General features: G+C 43.0%; 1 protein-coding gene across 1 annotated transcript in view; it reads right to left on the bottom strand.

Annotated features, from left to right (window-relative positions):
• Window positions 1–19,061, bottom strand: part of LOC145416973 (serine/threonine-protein kinase TNNI3K-like) — a 91,548-nt gene that overhangs the window by 37,309 nt on the left and 35,178 nt on the right. The window contains exons 7-9 of the mRNA XM_080285819.1: window positions 18,793–18,973; window positions 2,094–2,226; window positions 362–547 (exon numbers count right to left, since the gene is read on the bottom strand). Of these exons, the coding sequence (XP_080141945.1) occupies window positions 362–547; window positions 2,094–2,226; window positions 18,793–18,973 (500 nt within the window). The remainder of the gene's footprint in view (window positions 1–361; window positions 548–2,093; window positions 2,227–18,792; window positions 18,974–19,061) is intronic.

Raw genomic sequence — 19,061 nt, 5'->3', positions numbered from 1 at the left:
GTACTGTACTGTAAATATCAGTACATCAATCAGGTAGTTAGTACAATACAAGTGTGCTGACCTGCCTTACCTTGTACACCAGTGTTATACAAGGTCAGGGAATGGGGAAGAAGTATTGAGGTTGGCCAGATAGTAACATGTTTATGTGCAATGAGGCTCATCTGAATCTGGACTGGACTGGAGGATGAAGGTGCACTTTTCCTGCAGTCAAAATCCTTTTGAGGGAAAAAGGAGGGAGTTCAGTTATGGATCTGCAAAGCCAGGCAATGGAGCCAACCAGTTATATCAGTGACATCATGGGAAGACATCCCTCTTCAGCACCAGATATCAAATAAATGACATGAGAGTTAACCTGACCTACCTTGTATCATAGTACGCAGTTTTCCAAGAGGTGATGGTATAGGGAAGTAAGAGGTGTCAAGGCCGGCCAGGTAATCTCCTCTTGCACAATCCTCGTGAAGACCAGGCCGACGGAAGTGCTTCAGGATGTTGGCAATATCATCGTGGCCCTGCTCGTATGCCCACATCAGAGGGGTTTGCTCATCCTGTGTTGACACCTGAAGAATTTCACTCATCATCATCATCACCCAGGCCTCTGTTATCATCATCATCAACATCACTAGCCAGACCTCTTTTTCCCACTTAAGCATGGGGTTAGATAGGGCTGAGAAAGCAAGAAAAAACCTGATGGAATGAGAAAATTATCAAAAGTCTGCCCAGTTGAATGGGATGCACCCTCATTCACTTACCATTCAAGCCCCAGGAATCATGGGACAAAAACAATAACTGGTATCCTCTGAACATACAAAGCCAGGGTCAGTGAACAAACCATTCACTCTATGGCACGGTGCTACAGGGGGATGCCTTCATGCAGTGGCGCTGGTTTAGTTGAATGATTCTGCTTCCTAGTAATGCAAACATTTCTCAACTCCCTCTCTATCCTCCTGAAGCTGGGTGGTGGATTGCCATAGAACTGCAATTTCAGCCTGCAGTCCACTGGGTTCAAGTTTCAGATGAAGTTGATGCTAAAACACCTACTACATCATCAGTAGTAAGTGTTTTAGCATCAGATGAACCTGAGGCTAAAACATCTACTACTGATGATGATGATGATGATGATGATGATGATGATGATGATGATGACGCCTATCCATCTCATACATCAGCAGAAAATAAGCCAAAGATGATGATGATGATGATGATGATGATGATCAAGATAATGATGATGATGACTCTAAATACCAGTCACAACAGTTCATTCAATTTAACTTGGCAGAGATTTTAATTCTGTTGTACCTTCTTCACGAAGCACAATAGCAGATTAAGACAAGGCAGTGTTTCAGCTCTACATCCTTTCCATAGTACTTCTTCATAATTAGCATCCTAGTGTTATCACCTCTTGTTACAAATCCACTTTCAAGTTGAGAGATGGCAGTTTTCTATCTATCAACAGACAGATGCCTCAGTCCCAGAAGGGGTGGCTGCAAACAAATTACTTTCACCTCATTATGTCCTTCACCATTAGGTTGCCCTCTCTCCAACTCATACTCCCCCATTCCCTCATACATATCCTAACTCAACTCCATCCCTCCATTTCATCCTTGGTCTCCCCCTCTCCCTCCCCTCCTGTACTTCATTCACATACTGTACAGTTTTGTAGTCACTCTCTCAATCTCCATTTTTTCCACAAGATCAAACCATCATAAGATGCTTTTAGGCCATATAAAAGCAGTAGTGATGCTTCGTGGTTTAGTAGGATAAGATACTCCAACCAGATCAAGCCTGTAAGGGTGGTTAAGGGTGGTTGAACTTTACTGCTCATACAGTGCCACTCAGTAGTAAGTGAAGCTGGTCACCCTTGCCTGAAGTGTACCGAGCCCTAAGTTACTATGCACCTATTTATCTATAGCCAGATGCCTTATTCCCATAAGGAGTGGCCATAAACAAGTTGCCTGTACATTGCCTTGTCCCCTGTACTTATGATACAGCAAAAATGGATTGGATGATGGATGGATGGATGAAAAACAATACACCCACCTTTCTGTCATTGTAGTGTGGGCGATGCAATGAAATCAGACTGCTCTCAGGTCGATGGTGGAAGTTGTTGTTGTCAGGGCGGTGGTGGGCAGTGAGGTTGGTGTCAGCACCGTGGCTCAGTAACAGCTGTACCACTCGTGTGTGGCCATGGTGACAGGCAGAGTGTAGTGGTGTGTGACCATCAACACCCTAAACAACACATGTACATTCCATCAAAAGAAGCATCAGAGCACACTTCACATGGAACAATCTGACACCACAGAGGATGATTATTGCAAAATCAGATATCTTAAGGATACCACTTGCTTGACATTTCCTAGCCAGTACTATTAACATATGTGAATTTAGAAGATAATAGGTTGATCATCCTGAATCAGCATGGACGATATTTGATCATTTAAGACACCATCAAACCTTTCTGGTGAGATTCTTTTTCTGTCAACTGTATGCATGTTAAATAAGGTATTGTGCACATTATGTACAAAACAAATGACGCCTAAGAGTGCATTCTAGGTGCCATAGAAGGCTTCATAATATCTCTTCCTTAGCAATGTAATTTGCACATTACAACTTACGATTCTCTTATATGTTGTCTATGTTGTTCAATTTATCAAAACAGTTTGCATCAATAATATACAAGAGGATAATGAAGTGAAATGTGTGGACTAAATCATTAAGAAAGAGGAGTTGTGAAATCTCCAAAGCCAATGAGTACTGTCCTTAAGAGTGAAGAATGCATATTGACTGAGCCTGAAATATTAGAAAGGTATCAGACCAACCCTGCACAGATTCCCCTATCGATAATCACTTAATCATGGCAAACTTTTCAGAGAGCCTCGGAGGGCTCATTACCTGCCTGGGGCTCCAACAAAATGTGCAGATTTGCATGGCCATGTGGTATGTCAGAGGTGTGAATGAGGAGAGCAATAGGGTGGAAGTGGTGAATGGGTTCAAGAATGCGAGGCATGCCATGATGGCTCCGTGTGAAACAAAGATGAAAGGACGTGAAGTGGAGGAGTGAGAGGGTACATAAAGTGTAAGGTCGGGGATGAATGGGCAAGGAAGATGCAAAGAAGGAGTTGCTCTGTTGATGAATGAAATGTGGCAGAGTGGAATGAGAGATTACAAATGTGTCAGCTCGAGATGTATGTATGTCAAGTTTAAGTTTGAGAAGGTGAAAGTGGCAGTGATTGTAGTGTATGCACCGTGTGAAGACAGGAGTGAGAGAGATAAAGACAGGTTTTGGGATAAGCTGGATGAATCAGTGGAAGAAATGCCCAGGAGCTATAAAGTGATTATAATGGGCGATATGAATGGAACGGTAGGCACTGGTCCTGAGGATGACATAATGGGCTGTAATGGAATACCAGAAAATGAGAGTGGGAAGTGACTGAAGGATATGTGTCAAGAAGGGAGGTTGTGCATTTGTAACTCGTATTTCAAACACAAAGATGCACATAAATATACATGGTATAGAGGGAATGGGGATCGTATTGAAAGGAGCCTGGCTGATTACGTGCTTGTAGAGAGGTCGATGCTGGGAATGGTTGCTGATATGAGAACCGTGAGAGGACAATGTGGAGGTCTGTCAGATCACATGATTGTGGTATACAAGATCAAGCTGAGAGGAGTAAGGTGGACCAGGAGAGAGAGAGGAGCAGTCAGGGAGAAAGACTGAAAGTTGAGAAGCTAAGGATCAAAGAAATGGCCAATGAATACAGGACCAAACTATGGGAGGTGATAGAATAAGTGAATTGGAATGAAATGGACCTGGGCAGCCTGGGGAATGCTAAAGCAGTGTGTGGTGTGGCAAGTGCAACAACAAAGAAGAAAGGTAAGATATGGTGGGATGAAGAGGTTAAGAGAGAGTGGAGGAAAAGAGGAAGAGGTGACTATGGTCCTTCCAATTTATCCAGATCGTTTAGGTGTTGTCCCTCACGGGACTTCCCCTACGTTGGACGTTGCCATAGTTTCTACTGGGCCAATTATCGGATTAGAGACAAGGGTTAACCCTCACTCTCAGCTCACTACCTCTCTCTCTTTCTCTCTCTATCTCTCTCTCTGCATATAAAATCAACATTTTATGGAAATTTATTTCTATAAAAAGTCTATACGGTTTTATGAATTTTTAGAAATTGAGGAAAAGCCTCCTGACTTCATCTGTCTGTCTGTCTGTCTCTGTCTGTCTGTCTCTCTCTCTCTCTGCATATAAAATCAACATTTTATGGAGATTATTTCTATAAAAAGTCTATACGGTTTTATGAATTATTAGAAATTGAGGAAAAGCCTCCTGACTTCATGTCTGTCTGTCTGTCTGTCTCTGTCCACTGTCCCTGTCTCTGTCTCTCTCTCTGCATATAAAATCTACAGTTATGGTGATTTATTTCTATAAAAAGTCTATACGGTTTTATGAATTATTATACAGTGGGGCACCAATTTTCGCGCCTAATTGGGTCCAAAAATAATGCGCGAAAGTGGAATTAGCGAAAGTTGGGGTATTGTCTTTATGGCAAAAAGGCTAATTGGTTCCCGGTTATCCTAAAGTAACATCAGATTTTCATTTTCACTTGCAATACAGTACATCAAATCACTATTGTACATTGCATTGTGAGATACAAACAATAAAAACTGTACAGTACACATTATATGAGGAGAAACATACCACAGAGACCAGGTTGAGGTGTTTAATGGATGTTGGGGGTAAGTATCCGAGGTGCGTGGCGGGCTTATTTAGCCACGCCAGACGTATTGGCGCCACCTCTTGCTGCTGCGCTACCACTCTCTCTCTCTGCCTCCTCAGATGCAACTTGATGCAACACTTCCACTCTGTGCTGAATTTCCCTTTGTGCTAGGTTCTCTTGAACAAATCCATTGAAATCTTCATCCAGGTTAAGCTCCTCTATGGCATTGTCAGTAGGGATAGCACCATGGTCAGCTGCACCCTCGGCTTCCAATGGTACTTCCACCTCCGTTATTTCCTTAGTCTTCTGCAGGTAGCGTGTGATAAGAGCCTGCTGCCCTTCATGGATGCGTTTATTGAACACTTCACCAATCAGACTTAGTGCTGATTGAAAGCAAGCAATAATTTTCCCCACACTACCAGGTATAGTAGAGGCCATTGAACCGTGAGAATCCAACACAATGGAGCTAGCACGCTCGTACACAATGGCGGGAATGGGTGGACAGAGTGTTGACATGACGTCATTCAAGATGGCGGTGGGTTGCGGGCGGGCGGTGCAGGAAATTAAAATTTCAAAATATTGTCCCAAACCCAAAATTTGTGCGCGAAAATCGATTTTTTTCAAGCGAAAGTGGAAGTTAGGGAATATTTGGTGCATGCCGCGAAAGTGGATTCCGCGATTCCTGCTGTAGCGAAAATTGGTGCCCCACTGTAGTTTGTTCTGGTGACTTTTGTGTAATGCAGGCTTGATTGAAAGAAGAGCAAATTCGTCTGACTGTTACTTCACTCACGTTGGTGGCCTTTGCTGTTCGAGCAACAGCTTTTGAGGGATCAATTATAGGTCCCCTGTTTGCCTTCTCTTCTAAAAAATACTTATATACGCTGTAAATAAGTTCTTTTTCTCGACTGTGGAGCAGACGAGGGCGAGTATTAGGGGTAGGAGTTTAACTTTTAATGGTGGTCAGATAAAGTGACCTGCGGATTGACACCTGACTTACCTTCACTGACTCACCTACAAGTGCGACAACGTTGGAATGCAACGTTGCCAAGTGTTGAGGTATTTATAAAAAGTCATTGTTATTACTAAAAACAATAGGCATTTTCTTACACTATATAGCCATATTAGAGAATTTTATATATATATATATATATACTGTAAATAAATTTCATTTAGAAGTAGTAAATAGCTGACATGAGACAGAGAGGTGTGTTTTGGTACAGATTCGGCAACGTCGCTCGATGGGGAACTTCCGTGAGGGACAACGCCCAAACGATCTGGATAAATTGGAAGGACCATAGAATGGTTACAGGACAGGGGACCAATTGATATAAGAACTGAATATATTAAGAGCAAGAAGCATGTAAAAAGACTAGTAAAAAGGAAAAAGAAGGGAGTAAATGATTGTCGGAAATTTAGGAATAATTCCTCCCATTTTTCTATTTTAGTTGGTGATGGGCAGTCGTATTTTGGAAGTATAATGTATTATACGTAACCCAGGGTGATGGGTATATAGGATTACGTATATTTATACTATGGTTCATAATTTAGTCTTTTTCCCAGCCATGGATGGAATGTGCACATATGCATTTTTAGTTATTTGATTGGTGGATCGCCTCTGTTCTTCTCTCCAGAGGTCTAAGTTTTAGTCTCGGCTAGGCCTCGGTCAATTACGAGTCTCAAGACCTCAGTTGCTTGGGCTCTCGCCCACGCTCTCAGTCCTAATTCATTGAGTCTTAGTCTCAGATGATCTCGAGTCGGGTCAGAGGCAGTCCCAGTCATGCCTTAGTCACGCTTGGAAGCAGTCTAACAACTCTCATGGTATTGCGAGAGAATTCGGTTGGGACAGACTGGACTGATTAATTAATTTACGACAGTGCTTCCTCCTAGATGGGAATGAACATTATCAATTCACTTTAATTTATAAATAGAGTAAGTAGTAATGCTTACGTAAAAAGTACGTATTTGGTCCAGGCTGTAACCTCCAGTAATCCGCCAAGCACTAGCAACAAGTAACATCTTCAACAACTCCGACCATATGACAACAACCTACAAGCCTCTCCATTGCTACTCTTAAGCTAAGTAACTAAATGACCCTTAGTGGCGAAAGACTGGGCGAATAATATTTCACCAGGGTTTCCAGCTTTTATTTGAGGATCCTTAAACAGATCGTTTAGTTGCTTAGTAGGGAACACAACCTACACGTCATTACGATCCAGGTGAGTCCTGGGAGTAAGACATATATATCCGGACAAATTATGTAGTGTTGTAGGCCTATTTTTGTCTTGTTTAGTGCAAGTGATTAGCCAGTTACATATTTACGACACTACCAGGGGTATATTCTAAATTTTTCTAATTTTTCCCCCAAAATGATGATCTTGGAAGAAAAATGAATGTAAATGACTGTGAAAGTAGGAAATTATTCTGAAAAGGCGTGCAGAATCGAAGAAGTGACAACAAAAAGCAATGCGAAAGTGTGAAGCATGTAAATGGAAGATTATTAACCCATGGGGATGAAGTAAGGACTAGTTAGAATAAATATTTTGAAAGTCTGATGAATGGGAATTGAAAGAGCAGAGCTGCTGTAAACATGACTGGTTTTGGGGCAGTGCAGAGAAGGAATGCAGTGCCAGCAAACATGACACTTGCACTGGTGAAGAACGCTGTGAAACAGCTGAAAAATGGGAAAGCAGCTGGGGTTGATGAGGTGTATGAAGAGATGTTTAACCCATTAACTGCACTATACAGCCTGGGCTGTTGCGAGTGCAACTGCTAAATGTAGTTCTGGGTACACAGGTGAATTTCGAATATAGTGCCATGGTGACCAAGGGCAACCCATGCAAGGTTATTTGAGCCTTCAAAACCGAAACCGAAAACGAAAACCATACATTCCAATTGGGAATCAGACACTTCAATGTTCATCCATGGCTTTACCAAGCTAAATATTGAGCTAATATTTCGTTACTATATACTCTGGCATGTTTTCTCTCAATTCCTAAGACAAAATTTGGCCTTTGGGAAATTTCATTTTTACCCCTATGTCTGCACACCATGGACACCTTCAAAAAACCGCCATGCACAGTTAATGGGTTAAGTGTAATTGAGAGAGCGGAATGAAGTACTTGTTGGAAATATTTAAGAAGGCATGGGTGAGTGAAACTGTGCCAGCAGAGTGTAAAAAGGCTGTGATTGTATCCTTGTACAAATATAAAGATAAGCAAAGTGAGTACTAAAATTATCGTGGCATAAGTTTATTGGGTGTTGTAGGGAATGTACAGTATATGGAAGAATTATTATAGGGAGAGTAAGAGTGACATCAGATGTCCTAGTGAGTGATGATCAGGGTGGCTTCAGGAGTGGCAAAGGATGTGTGGATCAAATATTTGCAGTGAGACAGACAGTGGAGAAGGCTTGTGAGAAGGACTATAAGGTGTTTATGGCATTTATGGATCTGGAAAAAGCATATGACAAAGCAGACAAAGAAGGACTGTGGAAAGTTTTGCATGTGTAGGGTGTAGATGGTAAGCTGATAGGTCCCGACAAGAGTTTTTATGATGGTAGTGAGGCACGAGTAAGGGTAAATGGGCATCAAAGCGGATAGTTCACGATCAATGTGGCTGTGCAACAAGGTTGTGTAATGACCCCATGGTTGTTCAACATATATAATAATGAGGTGATAAGAGAAGTAAAAACACAAGTAATGGAGAGAGGGATGGCACTGTTAATGTACAGTAATGGATGGAATATCTCAAATTTGTTGTATGCTGATAATGCAGTACTACTTGCAAATACTAGACAAGAACTTGGCAGACTAGTGCAGAGTTTTGCTGATCTTTGTAAGCATTGTGCCTTGAGAGTAAATATAGATTTTCTACATCAAGAGAGAAAGTGACTCCCACTGTGATGTTACAGTAAAAGAAGAGAGACTGGAATTGGCGAGAGAGTTCATATACCTGGGTACAGTGACAGAAAAGCGTGGAAAATATGCAGAAGTGGAAAGTAAAGTGACACAAGGAGGGAAAGTAGCTGGTGCTATGAAGGCCTTGATAAGAAACAAAGGTTTCAGTGCTGCTGCTGCACGAGGTTTACATGAAAGAGTGTTAGTACCAACTTTAACATATGGATGTGAGACTATGGTGTGGCATGAAAATGAAAAGTCAAGAGTGACAGCAGTGGAGAGAGATGGGACTGCTGAGAAATGATTGTGGAGTACAAAGAGAGGATAGGATATCAAATAATGTGATTTGTGAAAGATGCGGAGTGGTCTTTTTTTTCTTTTTTTCTATTTTTTTTTATGAGGAAGAAGGAACCAAAGGCCATGAGCCCGCAAAATTGTTCCTTTCAAGAGAAAAACAAAATACAAGAGAGAGCCAAATTCAAGATCCATTCATTTTGAGGTGCCTGGACACACTGCGTTTGAAAGACTGGACATCATAGGAAGCAGGAAATACAGACAGAGGGAGACAGCTCCAGAGTTGACCTGTTGCATAAATAAAGGACTGGGAGTAACAGTTAACTCTTGCATTAGAGAGCTGGACAGAAAAGGGTGAGAGTTTGCTGCTAGACGGGTGCTACACGCCCATCGTAGAAGTGGAGGAATGCATGCAGACAGTTCAGAGGAACAGTGACCATTGAAGTAGCGATAGAAAAGAGATAAAGATGCAACATTGCGGCGAAGAGACAGAGGTTGAAGGGAGTCAGTAAGAGGGGGAGAGTTAATGAGACGAAAAGCCTTTGACTCCGCCCTACTGAGAAGAGCCGTATGTAGGGAGCCTCCCCACACATGAGAGTTGTACTCCACACAGGGGCGGATAAAACCCCTGTATAGAGTCAACAATTGTGCAGGGGCAAAGAAGGAACGGAGTCGGCTTAGCACACCCAATCGTTTGGAAGCAGATGTAATATGATCTTTCCAAGACAAGTCTCGAGCAAATGAAACCCCAAGCATGTTCAAGGATGATCCAGGATTAAGTTGAGTATTATTAAACATAAGTGGGTATACCTGTGGAAGATTTTGTCGGGTTGATAGGTGGAAAAACTGAGTCTTTGATGCATTAAAAACAACCAGATTATTTTTACTCCAGTCAGAGATACAAGCCAAGTCACACATTAGGTGTGCCATAGCCTCATCCCTTGCCTGCTGAAGTAACTGCTGAGATGGACGTTGTGGGAATCGAATGGAAAGGTGAAGGGTGGAGTCATCAGTGTATGAGCGGATAGGATTAGAAGTACAGCTTAGAAGGTCATTGATGAATAAAAGTAAGAGAGTTGGTGATAGGACAGAGCCCTGAGGAACACCACTGTTAACAGATCTAGGAGAAGAACGATAGCCGTCTACAACAGCGACTATAGAAGGACCAGAAAGGAGGCTAGAGATGAAGGCACAGAAAGGAGGCAAGAGATGAAGGCACAGAAAGAAGGATAGAAACCGTAAGAGGGCAGTTTGGAAATTAAAGATTTATGCCAGACTCAATCGAAAGCCTTTGGGATGTCAAGTGTAATGGCAAAGCTTTCGCCAAAGTCCCGAAAGGAGGAGGACCAGGAGTCTGAAAGGTAGGTGAGAAGATTGCTTGTGGAGCGTCCCTGACGGAACCCATACTGATGATCAGAAAGAAGGTTGTGAGCTTTAAAATTTTTCTATTAAGAATAGACTCAAAAACTTTTGAGATACAGGATGTTAAAGCAATTGGACGATAGTTAGAGGGTTGGGAATGGTCACCCTTCTTTGGGACTGGCTGAATGAGAGCAAACTTCCAGCAAGAAGGAAAGGTACAAGTTGACAGACAAAGGCGAAAGAGTTTGCCTAGGCAGGGTGTAAGCACAGAAGCACAGTTCTTGAGAACAACAGGAGGTACTCCACCAGGCCCATATGCCTTATTAGTACTGAGGCCAGCAAAGGCAGAAAATACATCAGCTGAAGAAATTTTAATGTTAGCCATGAGGAAGTCAGAGGGGGGAAGTGATGGAGGAACAGCACCGGAATCATCTAAGGTGGAATTGGAGAAGAAAGTCTGAGCGAAGAGATCTGCTTTATCAGTAGAAGAAATAGCTTCAGAGCCATCAGAGTAGAAAAGAGGAGGGGAGGATGATGAGGTAAAGTTGTTAGAGAGGTTTTTGGCAAGGTGCCAGAAAGAGCGGGAAGAGTTTGAGTTGGAGAGTTGAGAACATTTTGTACGAATAAACTTATTTTTAGCAGAGCGAAGAACAGACTTAGCACGATTCCGGGCAGAAATGTATAAAAGATGTGATTCAGGGGTGGGTTGGCTCCGGTACCTTTTATAAGCCCTCTCCTTGTTGCAGACAGCATTAGAACAAGCGTGATTAAACCAAGGCTTTCTTGCGTTAGTCAAAGGATATGAGAAAGGAATGTATGCTTCCATGCCTAAGAGAATAACCTCCGTAATGCACAAGGCACACCCAGATGGCTCATGGCCATGAAAGCAATAATCATTCCAGGGAAAGTCAAAGAAGTACTGCCTGAGGGCCTCCCAATCCGCAGCTCCAAAGTGCCAGAGACGACGTTTTTTTGGAGGGTCTGCAGGCCGTACCGAAGCGATAGGACAGGTTAAGGTGATAAGGTTATGATCGGAGGAGCCCAACGGAGAGAAAAGATTAACAGTGTAAGCAGAAGGATTAGTTGTAAGGAAGAGATCAAGTATGTTGGAGCTCTCTCCAAGGAGGTCAGGGATACGGGTAGGGTGCTGTACAAGCTGCTCAAGGTCATTAAGGATAGAAAAGGTGTAGGCTTGTTCACCAGGTGGATCAGTGAAAGGAGAGGAGAGCCAAAGGTGGTGGTGAACATTTCAGAGAAAGGAGAGATGGACAGAATGTGTTCCATCGTAGAAGTAAGATAGTCAAAGAATTTTTGATAGTCAGTAGAATTAGGAGATAAGGAAACAGCACAGATATATTTAGTCAGAGAATGACAGGAAAGCCGAAGCCAGAGTGTAGAGAATTCAGAAGAATCGAGTTCAGGAACACGAAAGCAAGATAAGTTGTTGCATATATATACACAACAGACACCTTTGGCTTGAAATGAGTATAGAGAAAGAAGGAGGATACAGAAAAGGGTTTGCTGTCAGTTGCCTCAGACAGCTGAGTCTCAGTTAGGAAAAGAAGGTGAGGTTTAGAGAAGGAGAGGTGGTGCTCAACAGAGCGAAAGTTAGAGGAAAGGCCATGAATGTTGCAGAAATGAAGAAGAGGAGAGTCAGACAGTGGTTCCAGGCACCCTGAGTCGTCACTGGGAGAGGGGCTGAAGGTGCGGGCATTTATGGTACCCCCCCCTGGGGACTCCGAGGCTACCGGTATGTTTTTCGAAGCCATTTTTGAAAATTTTGAAAAGGAAGTGTGGTGTGTACTGCGCATGTAGTTTGGTGTTGATAGTTGGAGAAACTTGTATTGGAGAGCATGCTGGTCTACTCTCTGTGTTACTGAGACACTGAAAAGTTCAGCAAAGGGGGATGGTCGGGACCTAGTCCTGAGGGCTGATGAAACGGGAGCTCCAGCTCTCCCTGTCATCAGCTTTCCATCCACCTTGGGAGTACTGCCCTGCTCGACTGGTGCTATAGTCTACTCCACCAGAATCAAAGAGAGTGTACTGAAGTGGTATGGTCATGTGAGAGAACGGATAACAATCAAATGGTGAAAAAGGTATGTCTACGCGAATCTGAAGGAGGAAAGAGGCATGGTAGGCCAAGGAGAAGGTAGAGGGATATGGTGGATGAGTGTGTCACAATGAGAGGTATCGAAATCGATGAGGGTAGAGGACTGACAAGAGATCGAGCTGGCTGGATGAATGTTGTGAGAACAAGTGCATGATCAGGGATTTGGCACCCCTTTTCAACATGACAGCGTTCGGACCGACTCTATCGGATATATTCATACGAAGCTAAAGAATGTGGTGAAAGATTTTGGGCATATCAGATAGAGCCAGGATTCCAGGAGCTTGAATGATGAATGAATGGAAGCGTGGCCCATCGTAGCGGGCAAACTTGGGGTGTCTGAACATAGCTACTCCTCACCCTGCCCTAGGGTGGAAAAGGTCTAGAAGATGATGATGATTAAAAAATAATGAAAAATAAGCAAAGGTTAGTGACACGCAGAAGCTGACATATATTAACCCGACAGCTGCTACGTACATCATATGAAGAATAGTGTGCAACTGCTATGTACATCATATGATCAAGTTCTTTTTTTCTTTTTTTTTTTTGTTAAAGGCGCACTACATTTTTCACCCAAATGTCCATAAATAGTGTCCCACAGCCAAACTAAGGTAAATAATGAACTCATATTTGGTTTTCCTATTCTTTTCCATGCACTCTTTCATTTAGCCTATAAGAGCAAAAATTATTTTTGAGGAATAAAAAAAAAAAAATCCCATTTTTTTGTGCATGGGGAGGATCGACCACGAAACCTAATGCTGCAGTTAACGGGTCAAGTAAACTTTTGACCAAACCATACACTTAATAAAAAAAGTATCCAACACGAGGAGAACAATGATTGCACAACAAATGATGTTGCTGGTCTTGATGATCCTAAGGCAAATATTTTTGTATAGTTTTCATTTTTGTTTTTTGAAGGCTCCACGTGCTTGCATGCGTTGGCCTTGGTCACCAAATGACAGATCTCCATGTTGCTCAATCTCTGGCAGCCTCCCTGTTCATCCCTTAACCTGAGGTCACACTTAACGACCTCGTCCAAGGACTTTTTAGGTCTACCCCTTGCAACCCCATTCCTAATATTAACGCTTCTCACTTTCAGCACTCAATTATCATCCCCCATCCTATCCACAGGCCCAAACCACATCAATCTACCTCTCCTCATCACAACATCAATATACTTCAGTCCCATCCTACCTCTCAACTCTTCCATTGTAAACCTAGCCCCACCCAGGCCTTTCATTCAGGGACACACTACACATCCACCTAATCATTGTCATTTCTGTACATTTGAGCCTGCACATATTCTCTTTCTTTACTGCCCAAGTCTCACTCAATACAGCATTACACTCCTAACACATGCTGCACACAAAGATCCCTTAGAACGTAGGGAGAGCCCTCTCAGTGTCAGGAGAGGCAACTTCTTCCAACCACTCCTCACCCTAGCCACAGAGCTAGCTCCAGCCCCACCTCCAGCACATAATTTGTCTCCCAAATAACAAAACTCTTACACACATTCAAGAGACTCACCAGAACGCCTGACAATCTCCATCTGCTCTCCCCAACACACCGCACACATAAAATCAGCATCATCTCGCAGTCTACCTCTAATACCACTACATCTCTTATGCACCCACTTATCACAAACACTGCACAAGATGCAATTACTTCCCAAGCCCTTGTGGCAAATTGCACATATGCCACTCTCCCTCTTCTTTGACAGTACTGCTACCAACCCTAGATATCATCGCTTTAGTTCTATTTGCATTTACTCTTAAGCCCTTGTGCCCCATAGCATCTCTCCACTTCCTAAATCTTTCCTCCACCTCCTTTTCATTCTCTAATCAACACCAAATAATCAGCATACAACATCTCCCATGGGAGTCCATTTCTTAAGTCACATGAGAGGGCTTCAAGTACCATGATAAACAAAAGCCTCAAAACTGACCCATGAAGCACACCAACATTCAAGAAAACACATCACTCAAATCCAGGGGCATAACTCATGGGGGGGACAAGGGGACACGTCCCCCTCAAGGTTTGAACTGGGGGGGACATCATAGATTTTGTCCCCCCCCAACTTTTGAACAAGGGAGATGTACATTATAACATGAAAATCTGAGAACTTACAGGGAAAAGGGCATTAAATGTAGCAACCATTGACAACTGGGAATCTCATTCACCCACCACGTTTACTAAGTGTATGAACACTGAATTGGACAGGTCCTGCACATGTCTGACTCCAGTAACTAACCCCGCCACCCAGCCTAGGGCTCATCAGGTTGTCACTAGACTAGACTCAGTATTGATGGTGCATCAGAATATAGCTTGTCTGGACTCTGCCTTTTGACCGTAGTGTGTGAATGTTGCAGGTTCATGACTTTTCTGTATTCAAAAGAGGTTAGAAGAACATAGCACGTTCTCGTGTCTTTTTTTTATGTGGGAAGAAGGAACCAAAGGCAACGAGCCCACAAAACCGTTCCTTTCAAGAGAAAAACAAAATACAATAGAGAGCCAAATTCAAGATCCATTCATTTCGAGATGCCTGGACACACTGCGTTTGAAAGACTGAAGATCATAGGAAGCAGGGAATACACACAGAGGGAGACAATTCCAGATTTGACCCGTTGCATAAATGAAGGACTGGGGGTAACGGTTAACTCTTGCATTAGAGAGTTGGATTGAAAAGGGATGAGAGTTTGCTGCTAGAAGGGTGCTACACGCCCGTCGTAGAGGTGGAGGAATGCATGCAGGCAGGTCAGAGGAGCAGTGACCACTGAAGTAGTGATAGAAAAGAGATATAGTGATAGAAAAGAGATAACGATGCAACAGTGCGACGAAGAGACAGAGGTTGAAGGACGTCAGTAAGAGGACGAGAGTTCACGAGATGAAAAGCCTTTGACTCCACCCTATTGAGAAGAGCTGTTTGTGGGGAACCTTCCCACACATGAGAGTTGTACTCTAAACAGGGGCAGATAAAACCCCTGTATACAGTCAACAACTGTGCAGAGGTAAAGAAGGAACGGAGTTGGCTTAGCACACCCAATCTCTTGGAAGCAGATTTGACAAGAGATGTAATATGATCTTTCCAAGATAAGTCCCGAGTAAATGAAGCCCCAAGCATGTTCAAGGATGATGCAGGATTAAGCATACCTGTGGAAGATTTTGTCGGGTTGATAGGTGTAAAAACTGAGTCTTTGTTATGCATTAAAAATACTCATATTATTTTTACCCCAGTCAGAGATATGAGCCAAGTCAGACATTAGGTGTGCCATAGCCTCATCCTTAGTTTGTTGAAGTAACTGCTGAGATGGACATTGCGGGAACCGAATGGAAAGGTGAAGGGTGGAATCATCAGCATATGAGTGGATAGGGTTAGATGTACAGCTTAGAAGGTCATTGATGAATAAAAGGAAGAGAGTTGGTGATAGGACAGAGCCCTGAGGAACACCACTGTTGATAGATCTAGGAGAAGAACGATGGCTGTCTACAACAGAGGCTATAGAACGACCAGAAAAGAAGCTAGAGATGAAAGCACAGACAGAAGGACAGAAACCATAAGAGGGCAGTTTGGAAATTAAAGATTTATGCCAGACTCGATCAAAAGCCTTTGAGATAAGTGCAATGGCAAAGCTTTCGCCAAAGTCCCGAAAGGAGGATGACCAGGAGTCTGAAAGGTAGGTGAGAAGATCGCTAGTGGAGCGTCCCTGATGGAACCCATACTGACGATCAGAAAGAAGGTCGTGATAGGAAAGATGCTTTAAAATTTTTCTATTAAGAATTTATTAGAAAACTTTTGAGATACAGGATCTTAAAGCAATTCGATGATAGTTAGAAGGTTGGGAATGGTCACCCTTCTTTGGGACTGGCTGAATGAGAGCAAACTTCCAGCAAGAAGGAAAGGTACAAGTTGATAGACAAAGGCGAAAGAGTTTGCCTAAGCAGGGTGTAAGCACAGAAGCACAGTTCTTGAGAACAACAGGAGGTACTCCATCAGGCCCATATGCCTTATTAGTACTGAGGCCTGTGATGGCAGAAAATACATCAGCTAAAGAAATTTTGATGTCAGCCATGAGGAAGTCAGAGGGGGGAAGTGATGAAGGAACAGCACCGGAATTGTCTAAGGTGGAATTGGAGAAGAAAGTCTGAGCGAAGAGATCTGCTTTATCAGTAGAAGAAATAGCTTCAGAGCCATCAGAGTAGAAAAGAGGAGGGAAGGATGATGAGGTAAATTTGTTAGAAAGGTTTTGGCAAGGTGCCAGAAGGAGCGGCAAGAATTAGAGTTGGAGAGATGAGAGCATTTAGTATGGATGAAATTATTTTTAGCAGAGTGAAGAACAGACTTAGCACGATTCCAGGCAGAAACGTATAAAAGATGTGATTCAGGGATGGGTTGGCTCCAGTACCTTTTATAGGCCCTCTCCTCATTGCGGACAGCATTAGAACATGAGTGATTAAACCAAGGCCTTTTTGGATTAGTCAGAGGATATGTGAAAGAAATGTATGCTTCCATGCCCGAGAGAATAACTTCCGTAATGCACAAGGCACACCCAGATCGTTCCCAGCCATGGAAGCAATAATCATTCCAGGGAAAATCAAAGAAGTACTGCCTGAGGGCCTCCCAATCCGCAGCTCCAAAGTGCCAGAGACGACGTTTCTTTGGAGGGTCCACAGGCCGTACCGGAGTGATAGGACAGGTTCAGGCAATGAGGTTGTGATCAGAGGAGCCCAACGGAGAGAAGAGATTAACAGTGTAAGCAGAAGGATTAGTTGTATGGAAAAGGTCAAGTATGGTAAGCATGTTGGAGCTCTCTCCAAGGCAGTCAGTTGGGTGCTGTACAAGCTGCTCTAGGTCATTAAGGATAGAAAAGGTGTAGGCTTGTTCACCAGGTGGATCAGTGAAAGGAGAGGAGAGCCAAAGGTGGTGGTGAACACTGAAATCTCCTAGAATGGAGATTTCAGAGAAAGGGGATAGAGATAGAATGTGTTCCATCGTAGAAGTAAGATAGTCAAAGAATTTTTCATAGTCCGTAGAATTAGGAGATAAGTAAACAGCGCAGATATATTTAGTCAGAAGAATCGAGTTCAGGAACACAAGAGGAAGATAAGTCGTTGCGTATATATACACAACAGCCACCTTTTGCTTTGAAATGAGTATAGAGAAAGTAGAAGGATACAGAAAAGGGTTTGCTGTCAGTTGCATCAGACAGCTGAGTCTTAGTTAGAAAAAGGTGAGGTTTAGAGAAGGAGAGGTGGTGCTCAACAGAGCAAAAGTTAGAGGAAAGGCCACAAGTGTTGCAGAAATGAAGAAGAGAGTCAGATAGTGGTTCCAGGCAGCTCAAGTCATCACCGGGAGAGGGGTGGAAGGTGGGGGCATTTATGGTCCCCCTTCCCTGGGGACTCTGAGGCCAAGTGTTTTGCTGCCATAATTTTTTTTTAATTTTGGAAAAGGAAGTGTGGTGTGTACTGTGCATGTAGTCTGGTGTTGACAGTTAGAGAAATTGGTATTGGAGAGCATGCTGGCCTACTCTCCGTGTTACTGAACCACTGAAAAAGTTCGGCAAAGGGGGATGGTCAGGACCTAGTACCGAGGGCTGATGAAACGGGAGCTCCAGCTCTCCCTGTCATCAGCTTTCCATCCACCTTGGGAGTACTGCCATGCTCGACTGGTGCTACAGTCTAGTCCTACAAAAACATCTCTAAAATTAGTCAGACCTCAAAAATTTTCTCCCAAGGGGGTGGGGGCTGTACAGGCTCGTTTCACTTGCCACAGCTAACAAAACTAATATCGTTACTGTCCCCCCCAACTTTTGGAAGCTAGTTACGCCCCTGCTCAAATCTGCATTCACTCTTACCTGGGTGTGAGCACCCACATACATGGCCTTCCACCCTAACCAGCCACTCCTCAATCCCAAACTTTCTCATTGCCCACTTCACCACCTATTTAGGGACTCTGTCAAAGGCCTTTTCCAAATCACCAAAAACAAAGTGCAGTTCTCTTTTCTTTCCAATATATTTTTCCTGAAGCTGTCAAACAATGAATATGGCATTAGTGGTCCCCCAGCCTGGACAGTGTAATAAATCCATCATATAAAGTTCCATCTTCAGGCTGTATTGATAAAAACAATGAAATGATATATAAGTGAGAATTTTCTGGAGAATATTTCGAAAATACTGTATTTTGTCCACTTTCAAAAGAATACAATGGACAATAACACAGACATTTTTTTTTTTTTTTATTATTATTACCCACAAAGGCAACATACCTGGTAAATGACAAAGGCTGCATCTTGACCAACAGGATACTCCACCAAGATAATACAGCGTATAGGAATTTCGTAGCTGTTCGGAAAATTAAAAAAATCAAAACTGCTGTCCACACATGTATATTGTACTGCATGTCCACAGGGACAACACACCTGGTAATTAACGTAGGCAGCATCTTGGCTGAGAAGATAATCCACCAAGTCAATGCACTGTCCCCCAGTACAGGCAGCGTGGAGGGCTGTTTCCCCCCACAGGTTCTCCTTCAGCAGCAGACTGGAACCACCATATGTCAGCAGGGTCTTGGCACACTCAAACCATCCCTCGTAACATGCCCTGTATACACACAAATTTAGGGTCCTGTTCTAAGTGGTTTTGGAGATTTCTTAACATTTCCTCAAAAATCTGTTTTCCTTACTGCACC

Source organism: Coenobita brevimanus, chromosome 108 (genome assembly GCF_032717465.1).
Source record: "Coenobita brevimanus isolate Jiangsu-jjx chromosome 108, ASM3271746v2, whole genome shotgun sequence".
Taxonomy (NCBI): domain Eukaryota; kingdom Metazoa; phylum Arthropoda; class Malacostraca; order Decapoda; family Coenobitidae; genus Coenobita; species Coenobita brevimanus.
The sequence above is the reverse complement of the archived record's forward strand: the minus strand, read 5'-3'. Positions and strand labels throughout refer to the sequence as shown.